Consider the following 22,004-nt stretch of genomic DNA (forward strand, 5'->3'; position numbering starts at 1 on the left):
ACATAGTTAGTTTAATAGGCTAGGAGAGCGAGTCGCGGTCAGAGCAGAGTGGAAACCATTAAAGTCTCGTTTCCAGCCGTTTATTCGGATCGAACCCTCCTGCTCAGACATGTACATCAAACGATGTAAAAGGATAACTCGCGCAGTTCTTTCGTCGACGCATGGAGAAAGAGCGTGAGAAACACCGGGCAACTTTTTGCGAAAAAGATTAGAAAATGACTGTTGCATGATGTACCGCATCAAATAGAGGTGTGTGAAGTTGGCACCCCTATGTTATGCTATCATAGTTCTGTTAAGAGTTCTGAGTTATTTAGAACCATAGGAAGGGTTCTTGATAATTTTTAGAAATAGTTCATTATGATAACGAAAATCAGTTTCAAAATATAGGGGTGCCAACTTCACATTTTTTTACACATCGAGTTTTAATAGTTTTGTAAGCAGAGTTTTAAGGTTCTTTTAAATAGTTATATAGTTCCTGATTATTTTTTGAAAGAGTTCTGCAATTTTTAGATAAAAAAACGTACCTTCAATATCGAAGATATTTCTAAAATATCAAGTTCTCGTGAAAAACGTTAGAGTTCATGATTTTCTAAGTGTTTCGTAAAAGTGTATTAATTAAAAAAAATCAATCTCTTCGAAATTATATAATAGATAGAGCTATGCTGTTTTCACGTTTATTCTTGTCTTATCGAGTACGATTCAGAACTCTAATGTCTTTCCCCAGAACTTGATATTTTAAAAATATCTTCGATATTGAAAGTATATTTTTTTATCTCTATAAAAATTGCACAAAACTTTTTCAAAAAATAATCAGGAACTATAAAACTATTAAACAATTTAAATTTACTCACCTCACGGTTGCTCTTTTGTTGCCCGATGTCTCCCCGGGCCTCCTTCTCGTACAAGTTTCGAAACACTTGCACTCGCGTTATTTTTTTTCGTTTGCGACGCGCGGCGACGCCCTCCGGGTTTTAGCTATCACAATCTTTGACGCGTTTCGGTAAAACGCGAGACTCGCGAGAGCTTATTCGCGCGCGAATAAAACCAAAGCTCCATTTTCGTGTCGCCGCTTTTTCCAAGACCCACTTTTCGCAGGGGCTTATCGAACGAAGATGATCAAGAGAGCGACTTTGCCGCGACGCACTCAAGTCGCCGAAGGATGCAGCGAGACGAACATTGAGCGCGATTCATCACGATCGACGAGATCAATTACACGTGTGCGATTGCGATCGGATTTATACGATAATTAACCGCCAAAGACGCTAATTAATACACTCGTCCTTTCGCGGACCGGCAAGAAGCGCGCAATGAAAATGGAGCTTCGGTTTTATTCGCGCGCGAATAAGCTCTCGCGAGTCTCGCGTTTTACCGAAACGCGTCGAAGATTGTGATAGCTAAAACCCGGGCATCGCCGCGCGTCGCTAACGAAAAAAAATAACGCGAGTGCAAGTGTTTCGAAACTTGTACGAGAAGGAGGCCCGGGGAGAGGCATCGGGCAACAACCGTGAGGTGAGTAAATTTAAATTGTTTAATAGTTACATACTTCCTGATTATTTTTTGAAAGAGTTTTGCAATTTTTATAGAGATAAATAATCAAGAACTATATAACTATTTAAAAGAACCTTAAAACTCTGCTTATAAAACTATTAAAACTCGATGTGTAAAAAATGTGAAGTTGGCACCTCAATTTTTTGAAACTAATTTTCGTTATCGTAATGACCGGAACTATTTCTAAAAATTATCAAGAACTCTTCCTATGGTTCTAAATAACTCAGAACTCTTAACAGAACTATGATAGCATAACATAGGGGTGCCAACTTCACACACCCATCAAATAGTCTACAAAGTCTTCAACATTCTTGTGCAACTCAAAAATTTCTAAAGTTTTTACAGGAGAATTAAATTTTTATCCGACAACTTTCGCAAAAAAAAACCTTACGTTCAATATATATAATTTTATTTCTCATTTTATATTTTCAATATTTTTTTATAATTTATTGAATGGATTATATGATACATAAACTAATTCGTTTCGCAATAGAGTTACCTTTTTTTAAAATCTTATCCTCAAAAGATGCTGACATTTTACACTCATGCTTACACGTATATTTATACTTGAAATATCAACTATTTGCATCTCCAACTCTTCAAAAAAAGAAACATTATACACGTGATCTGTTTACATTAAAAAAGATGAGCTATTTTAATCTGCGAATGTTATGAATTTTAATGTGAATATAAAAATAATTGCCAGTAATGTATTAATTTCAGCGAAATTTTCAAAACCGGCCGAAATTTTAACACCAGTCAGATCAGATAAAAAAAAGAAACTCATATATCGGTTAGACTATTTTCAAACGATGCCATCGTTCGTCTCCGGAACGAAGATCCGTCGCACAATTTTGCATAATAAAATCGTTACCGCCATGTTTAAAGCCGTGTGTACAAAAGCACAACGAGGGAGAGATAGTCGAACAGTGTTTATTTCGGCAACTTGGCACAACACTTCCAATTAATAATAGTCGTAAACGTCTCCCGCATATCTCGCGATCGGACAAACAATATATTTCTGTCAGCGACAGCTCGATCTGTGGGAGGTCTTGCCGGCGTGTTGTAATAATCGTTATCGTCATCAGATATAAACCTTCTACGCCAGATTATCCCTTCTCGCTCCCGGAGAGAAGAGTAAAATGGAATTACTATAAATTTGCACCAGCAACATTTCACCAAGTATCGATACGCGTATTAAAAATTTGTACAGAAGTGTGTTAAAATGGATATACACTTAAAAAACAAATCATATAGTCTTCTCTCGTGTTATATTTGTAAAAAAATTAATATATTTGAATATATCTTTGCATGTAAAAATATTTACAGCATTTTAGTCAAGAAGCAAAATCTCTCTCATCGCGATCATTCACGGATTGAATGTCCGCGCTACCTTAACCGGTGCACGGATTCAAGTGCCAGGACGTTCTCTCTTCATTCATGTGCAGATAGACCAGAAGAGTTCAGATAGCATCCTCCAATTTCGAGGAAAGAGGTGTACGATCGTCCACTCCTCCTTCCTCAGAAACAGAAGAAACGAGGGAGGGAAAGGAGAGGGAAACGCGTAAGCTGGCTTCGAGAGAAACATCATCAGCTTCTTACCTAACCAACAGGCCGCCAGTATTTCATTCATATTATTATCCTGGCCCGGTAATATTTGCTTCGAGTTATTTCTGTTTTTCCGCCACCTCGGACTCTTCCAAGATGTACCTCGTCGATAGCACGATCAATGGATAATTGATTCGTCCAAATGTACGGAGTGTAAATCGCGTAACTGATTATCCCAATTATGTTTATTTAAGAAATCGTAGATAATATTGAATATATTTTGAGAAAAATAAAAGATTAATGAAAAAAACATACTATAATCATCTCGAACTTGATACAAGCTTATGCAAATTACCTCGAAGTAAATAAAATTTACATCAATAGTAAAAATAATAATCAGAGAAGTCATCAAGCTGCATGATTCATCGGCAATTATTATTCGTTTCAACAATCGTGCGTTACGTAAATTATATTATCTGTCGCGAGGTTTCGTCAAATCTCGGGCACTCATTGCGAAGTTTCGCAAACCGAGAACACTACGTAAACGATGACGTATATTATCATTCACCCGCTCGATCGAAATGATTTAGTGTGCGACGCATCGGGGGAATCGTCGAGCGGAATCGACGACGAGACGAAGAAAAGGGGGTAACACACGTGCCTGCCAAAATCAACGGGACGCGGGACTCCACCAAAGTCAAGTTCGAGCGTTTTACGTGAGCGCGAATGTCGAAGGTCGCGGAGAGGAGACGCGATTCGGTGCTCATTGATGTCGGCGATTAATCGAAAGAGCAGTTGCAACGCGTGCTTCGAGATCGTCGAACTACGCTGGGAGAAACGGAGACGCAGCTAGAGTTGAACGATCCTCCTTTCCCGATTATATGCATAGATTATTTATTTTATGCGTTGGGATAGACAATTTAAAAAAAACGAAATTTAGACATAAAGTATCACATGTAAGTGAGAACAATTATGTCGGATGATATCCTATGATTGCTTGTCAATTGGAGAAATAAAAATCGATATGTTGGGAATTTCGAGAGAGAGAAAGAGAGAGAGTGTAGGATCAAAATATTAATATAAATAAATGCGTATTGTATAATTAGTGTACTCAATATTTAAAAATAATATTTGTTAAACTCTTCATAAAAATCAAAATCTTTCAATTTTATGAAAAAAAAAAAAAAAAATGGAATGATTTCGGAATATACATATATATATATTATAAAAGTTACGTATGGGTTTATAATAAGTACACAGAGAGAATTTTCTCTTAGAATTTACCCTGAAAATCTCATGGTAATCGTGGGATAATATGGTATGGAAAGAATTTTATGAGAATTTCTCTGATTAATATTTATCACAATAAAAATAATAATATATCTATCACAATAAAATATAAAACATGTTTGATTAATTTTACTAAACTGCATAGTAAAATTAATCAAACATGTTTTATATTTTATTGTGATAGATATTATTATTTTTCTTGTGATAAATATTAATCAGAAAAATTCTCATAAAATTTTTTCCATATCATATTGCCCCACGATTATCATGATTTTCGGGGTAAATTCTACGAGAAAATTCTTTCAGTGTACTATAAGTATTCCAACAAATAATAGATATTATTTAATTACATAATTAACGTTCAAATTTCTGTGATCTATTCTCAAATATGATAAAAATTCCATTTCGAATCTAAAATTCATTAATATTCCAGCGATTGCTCTTGCAAAGCAACTTTTATTCATCATTTATATGTTTATATGCGTTTGTCGCTATCACAATGCGAATAATAAAAATATTGCAAAGTATGCGTAGTAAATAAAACGCATCACACACCAACGATCCAGTTGATGCGATCGAGCACCAAGTATCGGCAGTGGTTACGAAACGTATAACGCAATATGGCGTTGGCTAAAAATAGTAGCGCACTCGATATGTGCAAACTCACCTCATCTCCTCGCTGCGCGCTTCATTAGCCTGACCGGCTGTGTTATTTAATGCGTCCGTGTGCATAAAATTACGGATGAGCGTCGACGTTGCTGATCCTCGCAAATGACATTGCATCACGTTCGTATCATCCGAGGCGCGGAATGATGGACGTTTCGCGTTTCTCTCTTTCTCTCTCTCGTTAAACATTATACCATTTAAACCATTGAATAATATTACATCAACGATTTCGTAACAAATTTGACATTGACTTTTCTGTAGCAACAGTGGGAATAAATCACTGGCGATATATTCTATTTATCCATATAATTTGTAGAAAAATTTTCATTTACATCAATGACAGCAATAAACATGTAATTGATAAAGTTTCTGTGACACATTTTCTGATTCTGATATCTATAGTTTTGATTTAACTTCTAAATTGTTCATCTTTTGTAATTTAATTTAGAGAAGCTAATCATATCTCTTGTGAGAGTGTTACGTAAAATGCATGATTCGCGCGATTTTCATTCGTTTATAATTAAAAAATTTTTCCTAACGAATTTTGTTGAAGAATCTAGCAAGAAAGTGTGTGAGAAATACAGAGAATTTATTCACGTAATCACAAAGACATCGTAGTCCTTGGGTGGTCTTACGATATCCTGTATACGTCGACATTATTGAAAAAATTTTCAAAAAAATTTGACGCCATTCAAACCGTATGTTTCTTAATACATTTAGATAACTAAAATTGTCTAATTTGTCTTCGCGTGCATCTCTCTCGGGCCGCGATAACTTTGTATACGTCGCTGTGTTTCATCACGTTGCATGGGTCATCGTGGCGCGGCGAAAGTACATGTTCTCTATTAATATAATGCCGTATGTGCATACGGCACGGTATAGCCGCGTGCACGCAAAATTCAGCAACAAACGCGCCATTCTCGCGTGAATACGCTAGTATACCGTCGTATCTGACAATAATATTAATTAATATTAGAATATTATTATTCTAATCTAGAATATTAATCTTGGCTGTACCGGAAAATAATATTCCAGAATGCAGTCTGACTAGGATATTCGGACGAAAATTAATTTTGCGATTTTTTTATATTAAAAAAATGTCAATAAAAATGTTCAAATTAAAAAAGATTCGTAAGTCACTATAAATATTGCCGTTCAATTGATGTAATAAATGGATAAACGTTAATAAACAAATTTAATATACATGTTGATTTATGAACATTATTAAATTATAGTAAATATTGTTTAAATATGCAATATTATATTATTATATAATAATTGTGTATATTTTGGGTGACATTTAAAAAAAAATAATATATCCAATGTTTTAAAGCTTAAAGATTCCGAGTAAATATCTTGCGCGCTTTTGCGATAATTTGACACTGCAAGTATGTTATCCGGATGTTACAAATATGAATATTGCGTCGCACTACATCTCAGTATATGAAACGCATCATAGTTGTCGTTGTCACAGACACTATAATCGAATCGCGCATTTCGGAGCGACTGTCAGGAATTCGCGTTATGTAAGCGGCATTCCGGAATTCCTGGCACAAACGGACAGACGCGTTTCGCGCAATATTTTATTCCTTTATCCATCTTGGTTCAATGTTTTATTTAATATCTGATCTTAATCGCACGTTTAATTTACAACAAATTCAGTTTGTTATTCGCGTTTGAGACATTTTTCTCATTTATATAGTATGCTAGGCGCAGTTATTAAAAAACGATTTCACTTTTATGACATGTGTCCTATCTCTCGCGGGCTGCATGATGCATCGGTTACAATCTTTTTAAATTGAAATATTCTCCAATGTGCGTCACTCAAAAATTTCACAGATGAAATGGAACCAGGCTTTGAAAAAATATTGGCGAAAATACCGCGTAGCACACAATTCAATTCGCCGCAAGGCATTTTTCTGTCGACCATATTTTTCAAAATGTTTCCGAGCGTGTTACGCTTCTCCGTCAATTAAAAGAGCATGTGCAATGAAAAATGATTATTCAATGCGCAGTTGATGATATGCGAAAATTATGACCGATTATGCGAATCTCGTAAAGCACGTGTTTTCGTATAAATAACGACAACATTTTTTTTATGTAATTTTTTTATATACATTTTGCATTTTATTTTACCCGAGTGCACTGCAATCATAAAAATTCATATTTCATAGAAATAAAAACCGATATAATTTCAACGAGCTCGATACTTTAAATGCAGAAAAGTACATGTTATGCTAATGATTTTAACACATAAATGTCACGATTCTTGCGACGTTTTACAGTATTGAGAATTGAACTCATCAGAAATATAAATATATTTTCAATTCAAACTTTAATTTTTTTGTTTCAATTATATATATATATATTTTTTTTGTTATCAATTTTATTAAATTATTTTTTTCACGAGTTAAAACTTTAATCAGACTTTAAATGTGAATAGGAATTTGACACGAAACCACGATATTCCAATTTTCACATAATATAATGCGGAAATTGTACTTCCTGACGACATAATTCGCGATTGCAATGTCATTTGATATAGACCTTGATGGTGAGAACCATCAAATTTCCGACCAATAGATATCTTTCTAATTCAACTATATAATTATCCAAGAAATAATAAATTGAGAAAGAGGATGAGAGAGAAAGAGAGAAGAAACCACGGTTCTATTCGCTTTGTTTCATCGCTCTTGATTCATTAGATTTCATTCCGGTGATTAATTAAACGATATACCGCAAATAACTTTTTCTGTTTTCTATCTATATGTAAATACATCTTATGTACTCACCTTTTGCCGCACTCGTCGACGGATGCTCGCTGGTCATCCTGGAGTTTGAATATCCACCGCGCGGCACATTTACCCTCTCGCAACGTCCAATCGTTGTTTACTTCGATATTGCATCGGCTTTCTGAAAAATAAGAACAAATCTGTGATATTAATAGATATAAATAATTCAAGAGTTCAAAAAAAATATTAGAAACAGCTGATATATACTATGTAAAAAATAAAAGCAAGTCAAAGATGGAAATAGTCGATGTATCAGAGTTTCAATAGTGACAATATATATTTATATAAAAATAATTTTATAATTATTTATTTATTTGATATCAACGCGCGGAAACATAGCAGATGAAAATTTATATAATAGATCGTAACGATAGCTAGCTACATTTCGTAAAAGATGAATGATTTATCCGCGCGATGGTCTTGATGTTACATTTTAACACCGATTCAATTAGAGAACTGTGAGACACGTACTGGAGCTTCCCCGTGACACACCGGAATTTCTATTTGGCACTGGGAGGAGGAAGTCCGTCGTTGTCATCTGGATATATTTATATCAATTAGGATACCAAATCGTGTCGTAAAAACGAGAAGCGCGATTTGTTTATGAATTATGTAAACCTGAGCACACGCTTTGCGATACTCCCGTATATATTTAATTTCATCGATACATAAATTTTACATCGAGCAAAATCTGCTTAGCTATATTAATAATTTCAATACTATGATTGTTCATATAATTATTTTAAGCAGTTCAGTTTTATTTTTATATTACGATTTATCATATCGATGGCACACGATTTGCTTTGATAATAGATATTTATTTTCGAAAGTTTGAAAAGACTAATAAAAAAAGTACCGAAACACTAATCTTAAAAGAATATTTTTACATATTTTCCTAACTACATATACTTGTCTATTTGGAAGAAAAAACATAAAAAAAATATTTAAATATTATGATACTTTTTTTCACAATATCACTGATTTTCGCATAAAAAGAACATAAGTTTTTCGAGGACATAATCTGCCTTTAAGTATTTCTTCTTCTAAATACTTATTTATTAAAGAAATCGAATTATTAACACCATATGTACAATCGAATCATCGAAATATCAAAAAGCAGAGAGAGTCGAGCTTATTAAAATTGCACCGTTTTTTATTTTTACGAATCGTGAATAATTTTCATGATTGCACGGCACTCAGGCGAAATAAAATGCAAAGTGTATGTAAAAAGTCATATAAAAATATATTTTTGTCGTTGTTCACGCTTGAAGTCTGCATAAATCGGTCGCAATTTTCGCAATTTCCATCATTAGTAATATTGAATAATCATTTTTCATTACGTGCGCTCTCTCGATTTTATTGACTGAAAAGTGTAACGCGGGCAAAAACATTTTGGAAATATGACCAACAGGATGTCAGAAAAACGCTGCCCGGTGGCGAATTTATGTTTGCATAGTGTTTTCACGAATATTTTTTAAAATCCTGGCTTCGCTTCGCCTGTGAAATTTTTGGATGACATATATGGAGACTATTTCAATTTGACAAGATAACCGATGTATCATGTAGTCCCAAAGGACACGTGTCATGAAAGAATGAAATCGCTTTTTAATAACTGCGCACGTGTAGCAGAATCGAAGCGAGAGAACTATCACGAATGTGAACAAAAATGACTGATGAATAAAAGTTGAATAAATTAAATACGGTTGATAAAATTAAATATTAAATGAAACATTAAAAATAGCTGTATGATGTATTCAAATAATACAAAATAACGAGTAGAAATATCCTAAAAACTCTTTTCTTTCCTTTCTTTTCACAAATTGCGATATCAAACAGACACTACCTCCTACCAGCTGACCCAGTTGTCAAATATAATGTCCTAAAATAGAACGAAGCGGAACATAAGATTGGGATAGTGCGACGAGAAATCTGTCCTCGGATTTCTCGATGATCGTCGGGACTTTCCTGACTTATTTACGCCGAGACAAATCGAGCACGACCAAAGACGAAACGTTAGAAATCCGACTAGTAACTACTCGACAATTTTAGAAACTAACGGTTTGACTAAGCTATTAATCGCTAATATCCATTTAATTTCAATTCAACGGTATTATTGTTGTCAAACGGATACGTATCCGCATAATTCTTTTTTAATTTTTCAATCGCATGCAATAATTACTCGCGCAGAAATAAATCACAGAAAAATTAATCAAGATAATCGCGTCATAATTTGAAAGATAAACTTAATTTCTGAGTATTACAAAATTCAGTATTTAAAATCAGGGATTATGGACCTTTCGTTCAAGGATCCTATCGTCCATATAAAACATATAAATTCAGTCGGCAAATTTCATTTTGCAAATCACGTGAGCGAAATTAAAATCTATTACGAATAATTTGTAAGAGAGAAACATTGCCTTCGAATAAAAGCACGATTTGCGGCAGTCACACGAAAATATCCCGCGATAAACCGATTTAATTAGGATTCGAGTTCGTGAGGTGAACTCGAATAAAATCAGCGGTCACGCAGCTAATAACCGTCTGTCCGTAATAATTTGATGGTTTGCCCTCATCGAGAGCATATTTTAGATTGGGCAGATTGTATGACGATCGGGCGCGCGTCGACGATATCATCTCCATAATTCGATAAAAAAGGAATCTCGCGATATTGACCATTGTTTCATGACAAACTAGAGTATTTCACTTCCGCGCGTGGTGTAAAAATAAGCTATTCGATCGATCACGATATGTGAACGTATATACTATACAAACGCGAGAAATATTTCTTTGATATATATGTATTATATGTATAAGTTGAAATTTTATTTAATTTTTTAACTTTATTTTCGATTTTATTTTAATTGTCAATATAAAAAAATCTCGCTTTATTAATTAAATACAGTTAATTGAAGAAAATAATGTTGTAGTCGCACGCAATTAAAATGATAATTAAAGAGGGATATAAACAAAAATCTAAGATTAAAAAAATAAATATATAACATCAAAGAATAATATTTTAACATTAACTTTTAAATAATATTCCAACAATATGCGTCAATTTCTAATGAAGTCTCTATTTAGTACAAAACGAGCAGCGCTCGCTACAATATATATATTTTACCTGTGCCTCCTTGATATCGATAAAAAAAAGTAATTTGTCACGTTATATGCCACATTCGTCATTCGACAATAATGATTTATTATTAATAAATGGAACGTAATATACATTCCAGGGCAACCATTAAAATTATAAAAATTCACACTCCCATCCCCATGATCGAAATGGATCGTTCGTGAAACGGAATGACGACCAATATATAGAATTTTATGGATAAAAAGCGAAATAACATTTTATCAACGTGCAAACCATTTTTTTCAATAAACCAAACTGTGTCGATGCTCTGAAAAAAACTAATAATACGTGGAAAATAAATATTTCATTTCCGTTCGCGCGCGCACAGTTTTACTGTCGTATAGTTTTGCATGTGTCGTCGTAATCGTGATAAAAATAAATCCGACAGAATTAAAGAGAAAGAGAGAAAAACGAAGGACGAGGGAGGAAAGGGACATGAAAGAAAAATGCGGCTATTATAGAATTATCCAATGTGTGGCATTACATAATTATATATGGCATTATACAATTATGCACTGCTCCTAAAACTCCTCAATAATGTGATTGTCTGCTTATGGACGCTTGGATTTGATTATTACAATTATCTGTGATTATCGATTTTATTTTGGGTCTATTCGTGCTCTTGACAGTTGGATATGTATCGGTGATGCATCTCCCTCGCGTTGGCACAATTCTGATTTGAAATAATTATAGAGTAATATACGTCGGCTGATATTCAGTTGTGTTAATTAAAACGGATTGCACGATAATACAATTAGAATGAAGGAAAAAAGGGATCGGTACAAAAAAAATGTCACGTTACGTTATATATATATATATATATATATATATATATATATATGTATATAAATTTGCGCGACCGCGCAAAAGTCTCTTTAAAATATTGAAAAACAATTTTGATAAGTAAAACTTTCCATGTTGTATGTAGACGCAGCGTGATGTATCCTAAGCTAATTATCGCGTATCACGAATAAACATGAAGATAATTTGCTTGAACGCATCGAAATTATATTGAGTTTCAATGAATATTTACACGATTTTATACCATCGGCGTCATTTGCGTAATAACAGCTGATAAAACAGCACGATCTCTCAGGTCTATCTATATAGTTGATCGTTCGCGCGATAATCGCTCTTACGACACAAAACGCAAGCGGATGTAAACGGCGAAGAATCATACTTGAAAAAAACGTAAAACGATGAATTCAATCTCTAAATGGCATCTTATACGTAACTGACAATTTCTATTGATCGATTTAATTACAGCTATATTTCGTAAGAGACAGAGAGAGATTATTATGTCATCGACACAATATTTCTCGCTCTTAAAAAATAATAAAATAATAATATATCGTGACGCAAACTAAAAACATTTTCGAAAGAGGCTCGAGAGAGAGAGAAAGGAAGTAAAAACGGTAAAGTTTTATCGATCCTCCATACGGAGTTAATTGGACGCAACACTTATTGCTTAATAAAAGCGGGATATATATATATATTTATAACTTGAGCTTCCCTATAAATTCTGACCTATAAGGATATTAAAAATATAACGGCCGCGACACACGCAAATAAAAAAAGAATGTAAAGGTTAAGTCCATGGTGCAACATACGTTATTGCCGGACTCTGCCGTCGACATTAAATGCTCGGGAATCTACGCGGTGATAAACGTGAGCGCAAAAAGGTGCAGCTCGCTTTTTTATCGCGATGTAACGCGACGCAACGCAATGATGCGCTTGTAAAAGCCGCTCCACGCGGTGAGTCGCGACGCGGATTAAGAGAGAGGATTGAATAGAGGATTAATTATCTCGCTCCGAGAGATAACAGACGATCGTACAAAACGAGAGCATTCCACGCGCGCGATTCCAAAAACGCGGATCCAAGAAATATCCTATCTTGCAATAATCTTGCTTGTCAAATTTTCGCGGCTTTTCTCAATATATTCTCTCTTTCTTTCTTTTCTCTCTCTAATTTGTTTAATTAAATATACATCCACTGAGACAAAAAGTTGTTAACTTGACTAAATCGTTCAACTAATTACCATTTTGTTAATTGAACATATATAGAAGAGTATTTAAGTAAAAACACATTATATTAGGTTTAATATGTTGTATTTAATTTAAATACAACATATTAAATCTAATATAATGTGTTTTGACTTAAATACTTATATATGTTCAATTAACAAAATAGTAATTAGTTGAACGATTTAGTCAAGTTAACAACTTTTTTTCTTAGTGTCTAGATTTAAATTCTTTTCTAAGAAAGTGTTTTCAGAATCGTTTCAAGATTTGCTTCGAGTCTAGATCGAAAACAATTTTTTAATCTACTTTAGATCTTATGTATTTTATACATATACATATCTATTTTATATATATCTGCATATAATTTCTGAAAAATATTTTTTTTTTTTCATTCAAAATATATATGCGCTGACATATTCGTTATACATGTATTTATAGGTATACGCTTTATACTTGTAATTATTCATTTATTTTTATTATTATATAATTGTTGTTGTATTATTAAAAGTATTTATTGATTTCCGGAAGATAAAATTTTTGCAGACGATAAAATTTACGCGATAGGATGTATATAAATAAAAGATAGTATTTTTTTCAAAATCAACATTTTTTCGATTTTCTACATGCTTAATTAAGCCCAAGGCAGATTTAACAATAAGATGGGGATTTGTGTAGAGTGAAATAAAAAGAGAGAGAGGGAGAGAGAAAGACGCATATATATATATATATATATATATGTATATAAATTAGAAAATTATTACTCGATATAAATATCTCCAGTTTCGTATAAATGTCATTTTCATCTCTTAAATATCTGAATATTTCAAAATTATAATTGTGTTGACCCTATAGCGCGTAACAACGCTTTTGTTTACATTTATACATCACTCGCTAAAGGTCAGTTGCTTCACGGATGCTCGTGCGATTATCTCGAGAAGTGAGTGCAATGTAATAATACATCATAGTGAATGCATATCGGACTGAGAGAATCTCATTACAACGCAATTCCATATGTGACCGTTCCATCGACCCTTGCAAAATTACAACGAGAAAGAGAGGATCCCTGCATATTTTCAATACAAATTGAAGCACGATTGTGTGTGTGTGTGTGAAGCACAATGTCAAAATAAACGATCTAAATTGTATTCGATCTGTAACTTACGTAGCATCATGTAGCATTCTTCTTCTATTTTGGAGCTGCCTTCGTAACCGTATCGCGAAAACGCTTATTATAACACGCAAAATTACCCTATTATAGTCGAGACGAGACTTCGTAATAACGACGCGCCATATCGCGAATTCTACAACGTACACATCTGTACGAATTTAAACGATCATTCGTGATAATCGCACGAGAAATTCGTGCTCGGTGTCGGTTGACATCGGCAGAATATATACACGACATAAACACATGTACACATATATGTACATACACAAGACGGATCGTACTTACCCGCCACACCTATATCCCCCCGATGCTGTCGTCCTTCGCGGAAACGATGCTCGTCCTAACGGCCGAAGGACATTCGCCGTATCAGCCAAGGAGGAGCGCGAAAAATGACCGGGAGACGCGAAAGAGATACGCGATTCGCGCCGGATATATGTACGTTCGCGTTCACTCGCGCGGTGCGTTTCGGATTACGATACCGTACATGCGTACGTGCGTGCGTGCGACACAAAAACAATGCGATCGCGCCGCTACCTCGACGCACTTTGTCGAACTATGATACGACCGGCCGCGCGCGATCCCGAAAGAGACTATCCGACCCTACTAACGCGTATACACACATATACACACATACACACATACACACACGCACGTACGTGGCATATACGTATGTACGTACGCATGCGCCCGTCGAACACGCGTCCCGAAAACGCGACGAAGGGGTGATGGGCTGCGGCGGTGTCCCTTTTCGCGAGATTTCGCGCGCGTGAAAGAAAGCGGAAGACGTGTCGGAAGCTGCCTGCGTCTCTTTTCGCGCGAGAAACAAGCGCGAACAGCCGCGCGCGACCTACAGAGGTCGTGTGGCCCCTCGGCGTTTTCCGCCGACGCTCGGAAACGCTCGGCCCGCGAGATCCCAGTCGTTTGGATAGCGCGGAGTTTAGCCGTTACGAGAGGAATTGCGTTTTGTTTGAAAATTCACCCTGCCCTTTTCAGGAAATATCACGATCGAAAAATATGCTGATGCAAATATACGAATACAAACAATAGTTTCACATAACTGTACAATAATTTATAGAAATATATAATATATATTAAATGAATAATGTATACATATATACGTGCATATGCGTGTGCAACATCACGAAGTTGCAAATTATATAAAATTAATAGCGAATTATGAGTTATATAATCGCATGAGTTAATCGATCAAAAATATTTATTTGGAATAATTACATACAGATCGGATGATTAAAAATGAAAAACATCAGAGTCTTTTTATTACCTTTTGAATTAATAGATCCGGTTGATATAATTATCGAAATCTCCTCCGCCGACTTATTTTTAACGCAGCAATTCAATATTGTGCTGATATCTAGCGATGGTCGATGCAAACTAACGGACAAACTGGCCTTCTTCGCTTCAACCCTATACTGAAATTGATATAGATCGACTATGCGCTAACAAATGCTACGAAGTGGTTGACCAATCAAAACGGGACTTTTGCCTCTTTTGTCCAGTCTGGCCAATCAGATTCTTCGTTGTGTTTGTAACAAGTAAATCAATAAGAAGCGGTCGACTTGATGCTACAAATGCCTCGAACGCTTTTATCAGAAATAAAATATCTTTATCTTTCTTGAAATATGATTTTTTTTATATAAATAAATACTTTAATTATAACACATATATAATAATTATATAATTAAAATTACGCTTTAATAATATATAAATATCAAGATCGAAATAATAATACTCCTCTATTAATTAAACGAAAAAAATAATTGTTAAAAAAATGTAATTTGCTATCCATTCGATCTTTTAAAATTTGCAATGACGTCATATGAGTCGTTCATCTTCGTCTTACAATTAATTACATTTTTTTTCTCGAATAAGTAACAATGTACTCGTATATAAATATTCATTTGTTTTATTTTAACAAAGTGCAGAAACTGTAGTTAAAACGAACTGACTCTTGACATCTGTCATCTGGCGAAGTGACAAGCAAACTTGTTTCATCTCGATAACCGACTACACGCTAAAGTGTTTTGTTGTGTTGCGTATATTTATACACGCATTTATTTATCTTGAATCTTGAAGAAGCGATTAACAAAAGCGATAGCAGTATGGTCAGTCTTTAATGTGGGCCATTCATTTGAGTCTGTGGTTTTAATCCTTTTTTAGTTTATTAACTGCCTGCGTGTGAGTAAATTTTGTGTTTTTTTTTCAGTATCTCTTATCACACAACTTATAATTTTTCTATCACGTATGATAATGTTAACAATTCGAGTTTATTTCATCTCCCCATAGGACTGAAAAAAATCTTACAAAGCAATATCAAAATAATATCTTTCTTTGCAACATCAAGTCACACGTTTCTCTAAAAGAAAATCATTAAATGTATTAAAAGTATATTCAATCTTAACAATAAATTTTGATAGAAATGTTCTACGAGAATGTGTCATTTAACACACTTTCTTATTTTTTATAAAAAGGATTTTATTATAGATGAGAGAGAAATATTTTCTATTTATTAGTGAATTAACCTATACTTTAGTCATTGTTAAATTAGTATTTAATTTCTTAGCTAATATAACCAAGTATCTTGTATATATCAAATAACCCTAACTTTTTAAAGTGCGTTATACTTTTTTTACAATCTTAACTTCTGCCTCCTAAATATTTTATTTAGAGATTAGCATATATTAAATTTCCAGCATGTCTCAATTACAACTCGATTGTTTGTGTATAGTAGAATTCTAACGAAATTTTAGATCAAGATATCTTGCAGAAGATGTCTTGGCTCTTTGGCAAGAAAAAGCACAAGGATTCACCTCCCGAATCCAGAGATGAGCAAGAGCAACAACCTTCTGCAGATTCAGGAGACGAGTTTGTAGTAATTGAAAGAAGAAGAACCTCGTTGCCACCTAACGTTAGTGGCCCAGGTACATCTTACCCCAGTGGGTTATATCCATTGATCGGTGGGACTCCGATGAATCCCACAATGTCGACTGGCGATTTACCAAAGCTAAGTCAACAAGCGGACGCTCCACATTATTTAAGCGGTGTGCCATTTAAGTTATGCAAACATTTGGAAAGTAATATGAATAATGATTTGGAGATTGATGGCCTACGGATTAGCGAAATATTATCTTTTGTTGAAAGATTAGAAAATCAAAATTATGATTATGATTTTTCTCTTGAAACAGGAGTTATTACAGAAATGAATAGCAGGACTGATGAGTAACTTAAAATCCCGTTTGTTATATAAAAAGAGTGTATATTCTATGAATTAAGGAATCAAACTTAGGTATATATATTCTTATCGTTAGTTATTTGAATGTATAATAAAATCATATTTTTGAAGTGGTGAACTGTGTCATATAATACTCGCTTAATCAAGTTTGATTTTTTAATTCTATATAAACTGCAATTTTTTTAAGTATTTCTGTTTTTTAATATTAGAACAAGTGAAAATGTGTTTTTTAAATAAAAAATATATGAATTTTAATTAATATACGAATAAATTAAATATTCATATGCAGTTATATCTTCTCTTTGAAAAAAAATTGGTTTGTCGAAATCAATTACTGTGAAAAAAAACTAATTACTGTAAAAAAAAAAGTATTTTTTAGAATTTATTCTTTAATTTGATCTTGCTCAAAGAAATAGTTTTATCTTCGACATTGCTATAATGTTCGCACATGTGATTAAAGCACACATTTGTTGTTACATGTCTTGCGACATGTTATGCAAGTTAAGAAAAATAATTGCTTCGATTCTTTAATATCATGGAGCTTTAATAACTTTCTAAATAACAAATAAAGTTAATTATTTTCTTTAGATGTATAGGATACAATGTTGTCAGAAGCCATATATATCTTGGATTTAATTTTATTATTGCATAGCAATTATATAATCATTATATATGTTAATTTTAAAGTGTAAAAATGAAGCATAATAAATTGTTTTTAGATATCCTATAAATAATGTTCTTGTCAAATTTTTATAATGAGTTTGAATAAATTGTATCTTAAATGTATAAGTTATATATAAATCGATTTATATGTTATAATTAATATACACACAAACTTAATACTAATATAATTGTAACAATTATGCAGAATGGTAACCAAGTTTTAAGAAATCCCAAAACACTGAAATATATATAATAAGTAATATTAATAATAGCCATATATAAATTGTATGTAAATTTTTACACACACATACACATATAGATGACAGATTTTACCTTATGTATTTCCCATGAAACAATATAAGAAAAGCCAGTTTCACCATATTCCAGTTATTTGAGTTATCATAGGACATCAAGTTCAAAGCTTTTGCTACATGTGAATGGCAATTATCGCAAAATAAATTGTGCTGTACAAAAGATTAATTCTGTAGAGTTATCATAAAAGCTTTATAATCTCTGAATTAAATGATTTCGTTACCATTCTAGTTTTATAAATTTCACTCGCTTCTGCCACACCAGCGTCCCATCCTTGTATGCCTCCTTTGGCTTTAGTATAATCTAGTTGCCAATATTTGGTAGGTTTACCAAATGCCATGTTGTCTTCGGAGACATGATAAGGACCAGCAAAATCTCTTATTACTCCTGTCGACGTTGCAATGCCCATGTGTCCAATAAATGGTAGAAAATACCTTAAAAATCAAATAAATAAAATGTCAAATACGTAAGAGACGAGGTTATGATTGTAATACGCATAATTGTGACTGACTTACGTTATTAACGGTAGAGGAGTCCAAACGATGCAGAAAGGAAATCTTTGTCTCTCCGGATGAATACTGAGATCCATCTCGGGCGAATCATTTGACAGCTCCGGGATACCTGTCAGCAGATCAGGATCTCTCATCTTTCGTGCGATATGTAGCGCTACGGCGTCACATGGAGAGCGCAAACATATGACATATGTATATAATACATACAAATAATATATATATATATAATCAGCCGATTAAAGCGTTAATTCGCTAATTATATTGAAAAAAATTAATATATTATATAAAAATTAAAATAATAATATATTATAATACTTTAACTCGGTTAATATTTTTTGACAGAAATCAGCTGATGATGACTGTCAAAAATAATAATTGAGTTTAAAGTATTATTAGAACATATTATATTATTTTAATTTTTATAACATATTATTTTAAAAATTAATTAGTATAAATTACCGCTTTAATCAGCTGATTTTTGTGGATGGAATAACATAATTAACATTAACTATTTATCTAACTAGCTCAAGCGCGCGCTACGCGCGCGCCATTCTTCAATTTTATATTAAAAAGAATGATAGGTATTATAAAAATGATATTTTTATATAAAGTTTGTTTAAATTTGATTAACATTTTTTGACAGAAATCAGATAATTAAAGCGTTAATTTGCTAATTAAATTTTAAAATAAAAATATGTTATAAAAATAAAAAATGTTATAAATAATATTACAAATAATATGTTTACTACTTAAAACTCGAATAATATATTTCATTGTTTCCAGATAACTTTTATATATATAATACAATGTACTATCGAAATATACAAGCAATAAATTTTTGCCTATTCTTTCGAATATCAAATATCGATACTTTATAGCAGCGGATCCTATACGGCGCAAACTTTTATTATGTATATCAAATAAAAGAATTTGCACGCTCGTATCTATTTGGTATAAAAATAATCTGCAAACAACGTATTATTGAAAAAAACAAGCGATAAATTATATTGGCTCTTTATATTAAATAAATACGAGCATGCAAATTATTTTATATAATATATATAATATAAGTCTGCGCAGTGTAAGGTTCGCGGCTACAAAGTTTTATCTTTAAATATACTAAAAAAGAAAAAAATTCATCGCTTGTTTTTTGTTAATAGTACATTGTATGCAGATTACTTTTATACCAAACAGATTCGAGCGTATAAGTTTTTTTTATATAATACACATAATATAAGTCTGAGTTTTATAGATCCGCGGCAATAAAGTATAAATTTTTAATATTTTAATAAGAGACAAAAATTCATCGCTTGTTCTTTTTAATAGTACATTTTATGCAGATTAGTTTTATATCAAATATATTCGAGCTTACAAATTCTTTCGTTTAATACACATAATATAATTCTGCTTTATATAAGGTCCGCGTTAAAAAAGTATTGATTTTTAATATTTTAAAAAGAGCCAAAAATTAATTGATTGTTTTTTTTAATAGTACATTTTATACAGATTACTTTTATACCAAACAGATTCGAGCGTACAAATATTTTCGTTTAATACACATAGTATAATTCTTCGTTATATAGGGTTCGCGTTTAAAAAGTATCGATTTTTAATATTTTAAAAAGAGCCAAAAATTAATTAATTGTTTTTTTTAATAGTACATTATATGCAGATTATTTCTGTATTTTATGCAGATTTCTCTTATACCAAACAGATTCGAGCGTACAAATTTTTTCGTTTAATACACATAGTATAATTCTTCGTTATATAGGGTTCGCGTTTAAAAAGTATCGATTTTTAATATTTTAAAAAGAGCCAAAAATTAATTAATTGTTTTTTTTAATAGTACATTATATGCAGATTATTTCTGTATTTTATGCAGATTTCTCTTATACCAAACAGATTCGAGCGTACAAATTTTTTCGTTTAATACACATAGTATAATTCTTCGTTATATAGAGTTCGCGTTAAAAAAGTATCGATTTTTAATATTTTAAACAGAGCCAAAAATTAATTAATTGTTTTCTTTAATAGTACATTATATGCAGATTATTTCTGTACCAAATAGATTCTAGCCTACAAATTTTTTCATTTAATACACATAATATGAACCTGAGTTTTAATGGGTTGGCAGCAATAAAATATCGATTTTTAATATTTTAAAAAGAACAAAAAATTAAACTTTTATATATTTCAACAGTAGATTGCCTGTACATTATGATGGTACCATCAGATTATCAGCGTACATACTTTTTGGTATAAAATACGAAATATAATTGTTCGCCGTATGAAGTCAGGGGTTTAAAAATTTTAATTCTCAATATTTTAAAACGAGCCAAAAATTAATCTTTCGTATATTTTAACAGTACATTATATGCACATTATGATGGTACCATCAGCATACCAGCCTACAAACATTTTGGTATAATACACGTAATATTATTGTGCGCCGAATGGGGTCAGCGGCTTAAAAATTTTAATTTTCAATATTTTAAAACGAGCCAAAAATTATTCTTTCATATATTTCAACAGTACATTATATGCACATTATGATGGTACCATCAGCATAACAGCGTACAAACTTTTTGATCCATTATACGTAAAATGAATCGGCGCCGTATGTGGTCAGCGGCATAAAAATTTTAATTTTCAAAATTTTACAAAGACCCAAAAATAAATCTTTTATATATTCTAACAGTACATTATATGCACATTATGATGGTACCATCAGCATACCAGCCTACAAACATTTTGGTATAATACGCGTAATATTATTGTGCGCCGAATGGGGTCAGCGGCTTAAAAATTTTAATTTTCAATATTTTACAACGAGCCAAAAATTAATCTTTTATACATTTCAACAGTACATTATATGCACATTACGATGGTACCATCAGCATACGAGCCTACAAACATTTTTGTATAAAACACGTAATATTATTGTGCACCTTATGAAGTCAGGGGTTTAAAAATTTTAATTCTCAATATTTTAAAACGAGCCAAAAATTAATCTTTCGTATATTTTAACAGTACATTATATGCATATTATGATGGTACCATCAGCATACCAGCCTACAAACATTTTGGTATAATACACGTA

The 22,004-nt window shown here is 32.5% G+C and overlaps 3 protein-coding genes across 13 annotated transcripts in view; 1 reads left to right on the plus strand and 2 right to left on the minus strand.

Annotated features, from left to right (window-relative positions):
* Hdac4 (histone deacetylase 4) overlaps positions 1 to 15,556 on the minus strand; it is a 108,681-nt gene extending 93,125 nt beyond the window's left edge. For 2 of the 4 annotated variants that reach the window (XM_083037608.1, XM_083037610.1), the window contains exon 1: positions 7,845 to 7,965. Coding sequence is in view for 2 of the 4 variants with exons in the window: in XM_083037613.1 (XP_082893739.1) it covers positions 7,845 to 7,881 (37 nt within the window). In the remaining 2 variants the exon portion in view is untranslated. Of the gene's footprint in view, positions 1 to 7,844; positions 7,966 to 14,452; positions 15,155 to 15,449 lie in introns of those variants that run through there. The other 2 variants (XM_083037613.1, XM_083037612.1) reach the window with 2 other exon arrangements.
* LOC145935883 (uncharacterized) lies at positions 1,079 to 18,059 on the plus strand. 8 transcript variants are annotated; one of them, XM_083037643.1, is made up of 3 exons: positions 1,079 to 1,509; positions 2,878 to 3,112; positions 16,953 to 18,059. In XM_083037643.1, exon 3 carries the CDS (start codon positions 16,956 to 16,958, stop codon positions 17,406 to 17,408), a length of 453 nt encoding a protein of 150 aa, XP_082893769.1. In that variant the 5' UTR covers positions 1,079 to 1,509; positions 2,878 to 3,112; positions 16,953 to 16,955; the 3' UTR covers positions 17,409 to 18,059. The 8 variants fall into 8 exon arrangements, with proteins under 8 accessions (XP_082893769.1, XP_082893765.1, XP_082893766.1 ...); XM_083037639.1 differs by lacking the exons at positions 1,079 to 1,509; positions 2,878 to 3,112 and adding an exon at positions 15,986 to 16,363 and having other exon boundaries at positions 16,936 to 18,059; XM_083037640.1 differs by lacking the exons at positions 1,079 to 1,509; positions 2,878 to 3,112 and adding an exon at positions 15,986 to 16,363 and having other exon boundaries at positions 16,956 to 18,059.
* A 60-nt stretch (positions 18,060 to 18,119) lies between these two features.
* On the minus strand, positions 18,120 to 19,093 carry LOC145935882 (transmembrane protein 222). The gene is made up of 4 exons (XM_083037634.1): positions 18,908 to 19,093; positions 18,616 to 18,826; positions 18,414 to 18,544; positions 18,120 to 18,318 (listed from the first exon to the last, which is right to left on the minus strand). The coding sequence occupies exons 1-4, from the start codon at positions 19,036 to 19,038 to the stop codon at positions 18,237 to 18,239; spliced, it is 555 nt and encodes a 184-aa protein (XP_082893760.1). The 5' UTR covers positions 19,039 to 19,093; the 3' UTR covers positions 18,120 to 18,236.
* Between the last annotated feature and the right edge of the window lie 2,911 nt (positions 19,094 to 22,004).

The sequence above is a fragment of the Prenolepis imparis genome, unplaced genomic scaffold, assembly GCF_030444845.1.
Source record: "Prenolepis imparis isolate NDT839.2.m4 unplaced genomic scaffold, iyPreImpa1.0 SCAF_5, whole genome shotgun sequence".
Taxonomy (NCBI): Eukaryota; Metazoa; Arthropoda; class Insecta; order Hymenoptera; family Formicidae; genus Prenolepis; species Prenolepis imparis.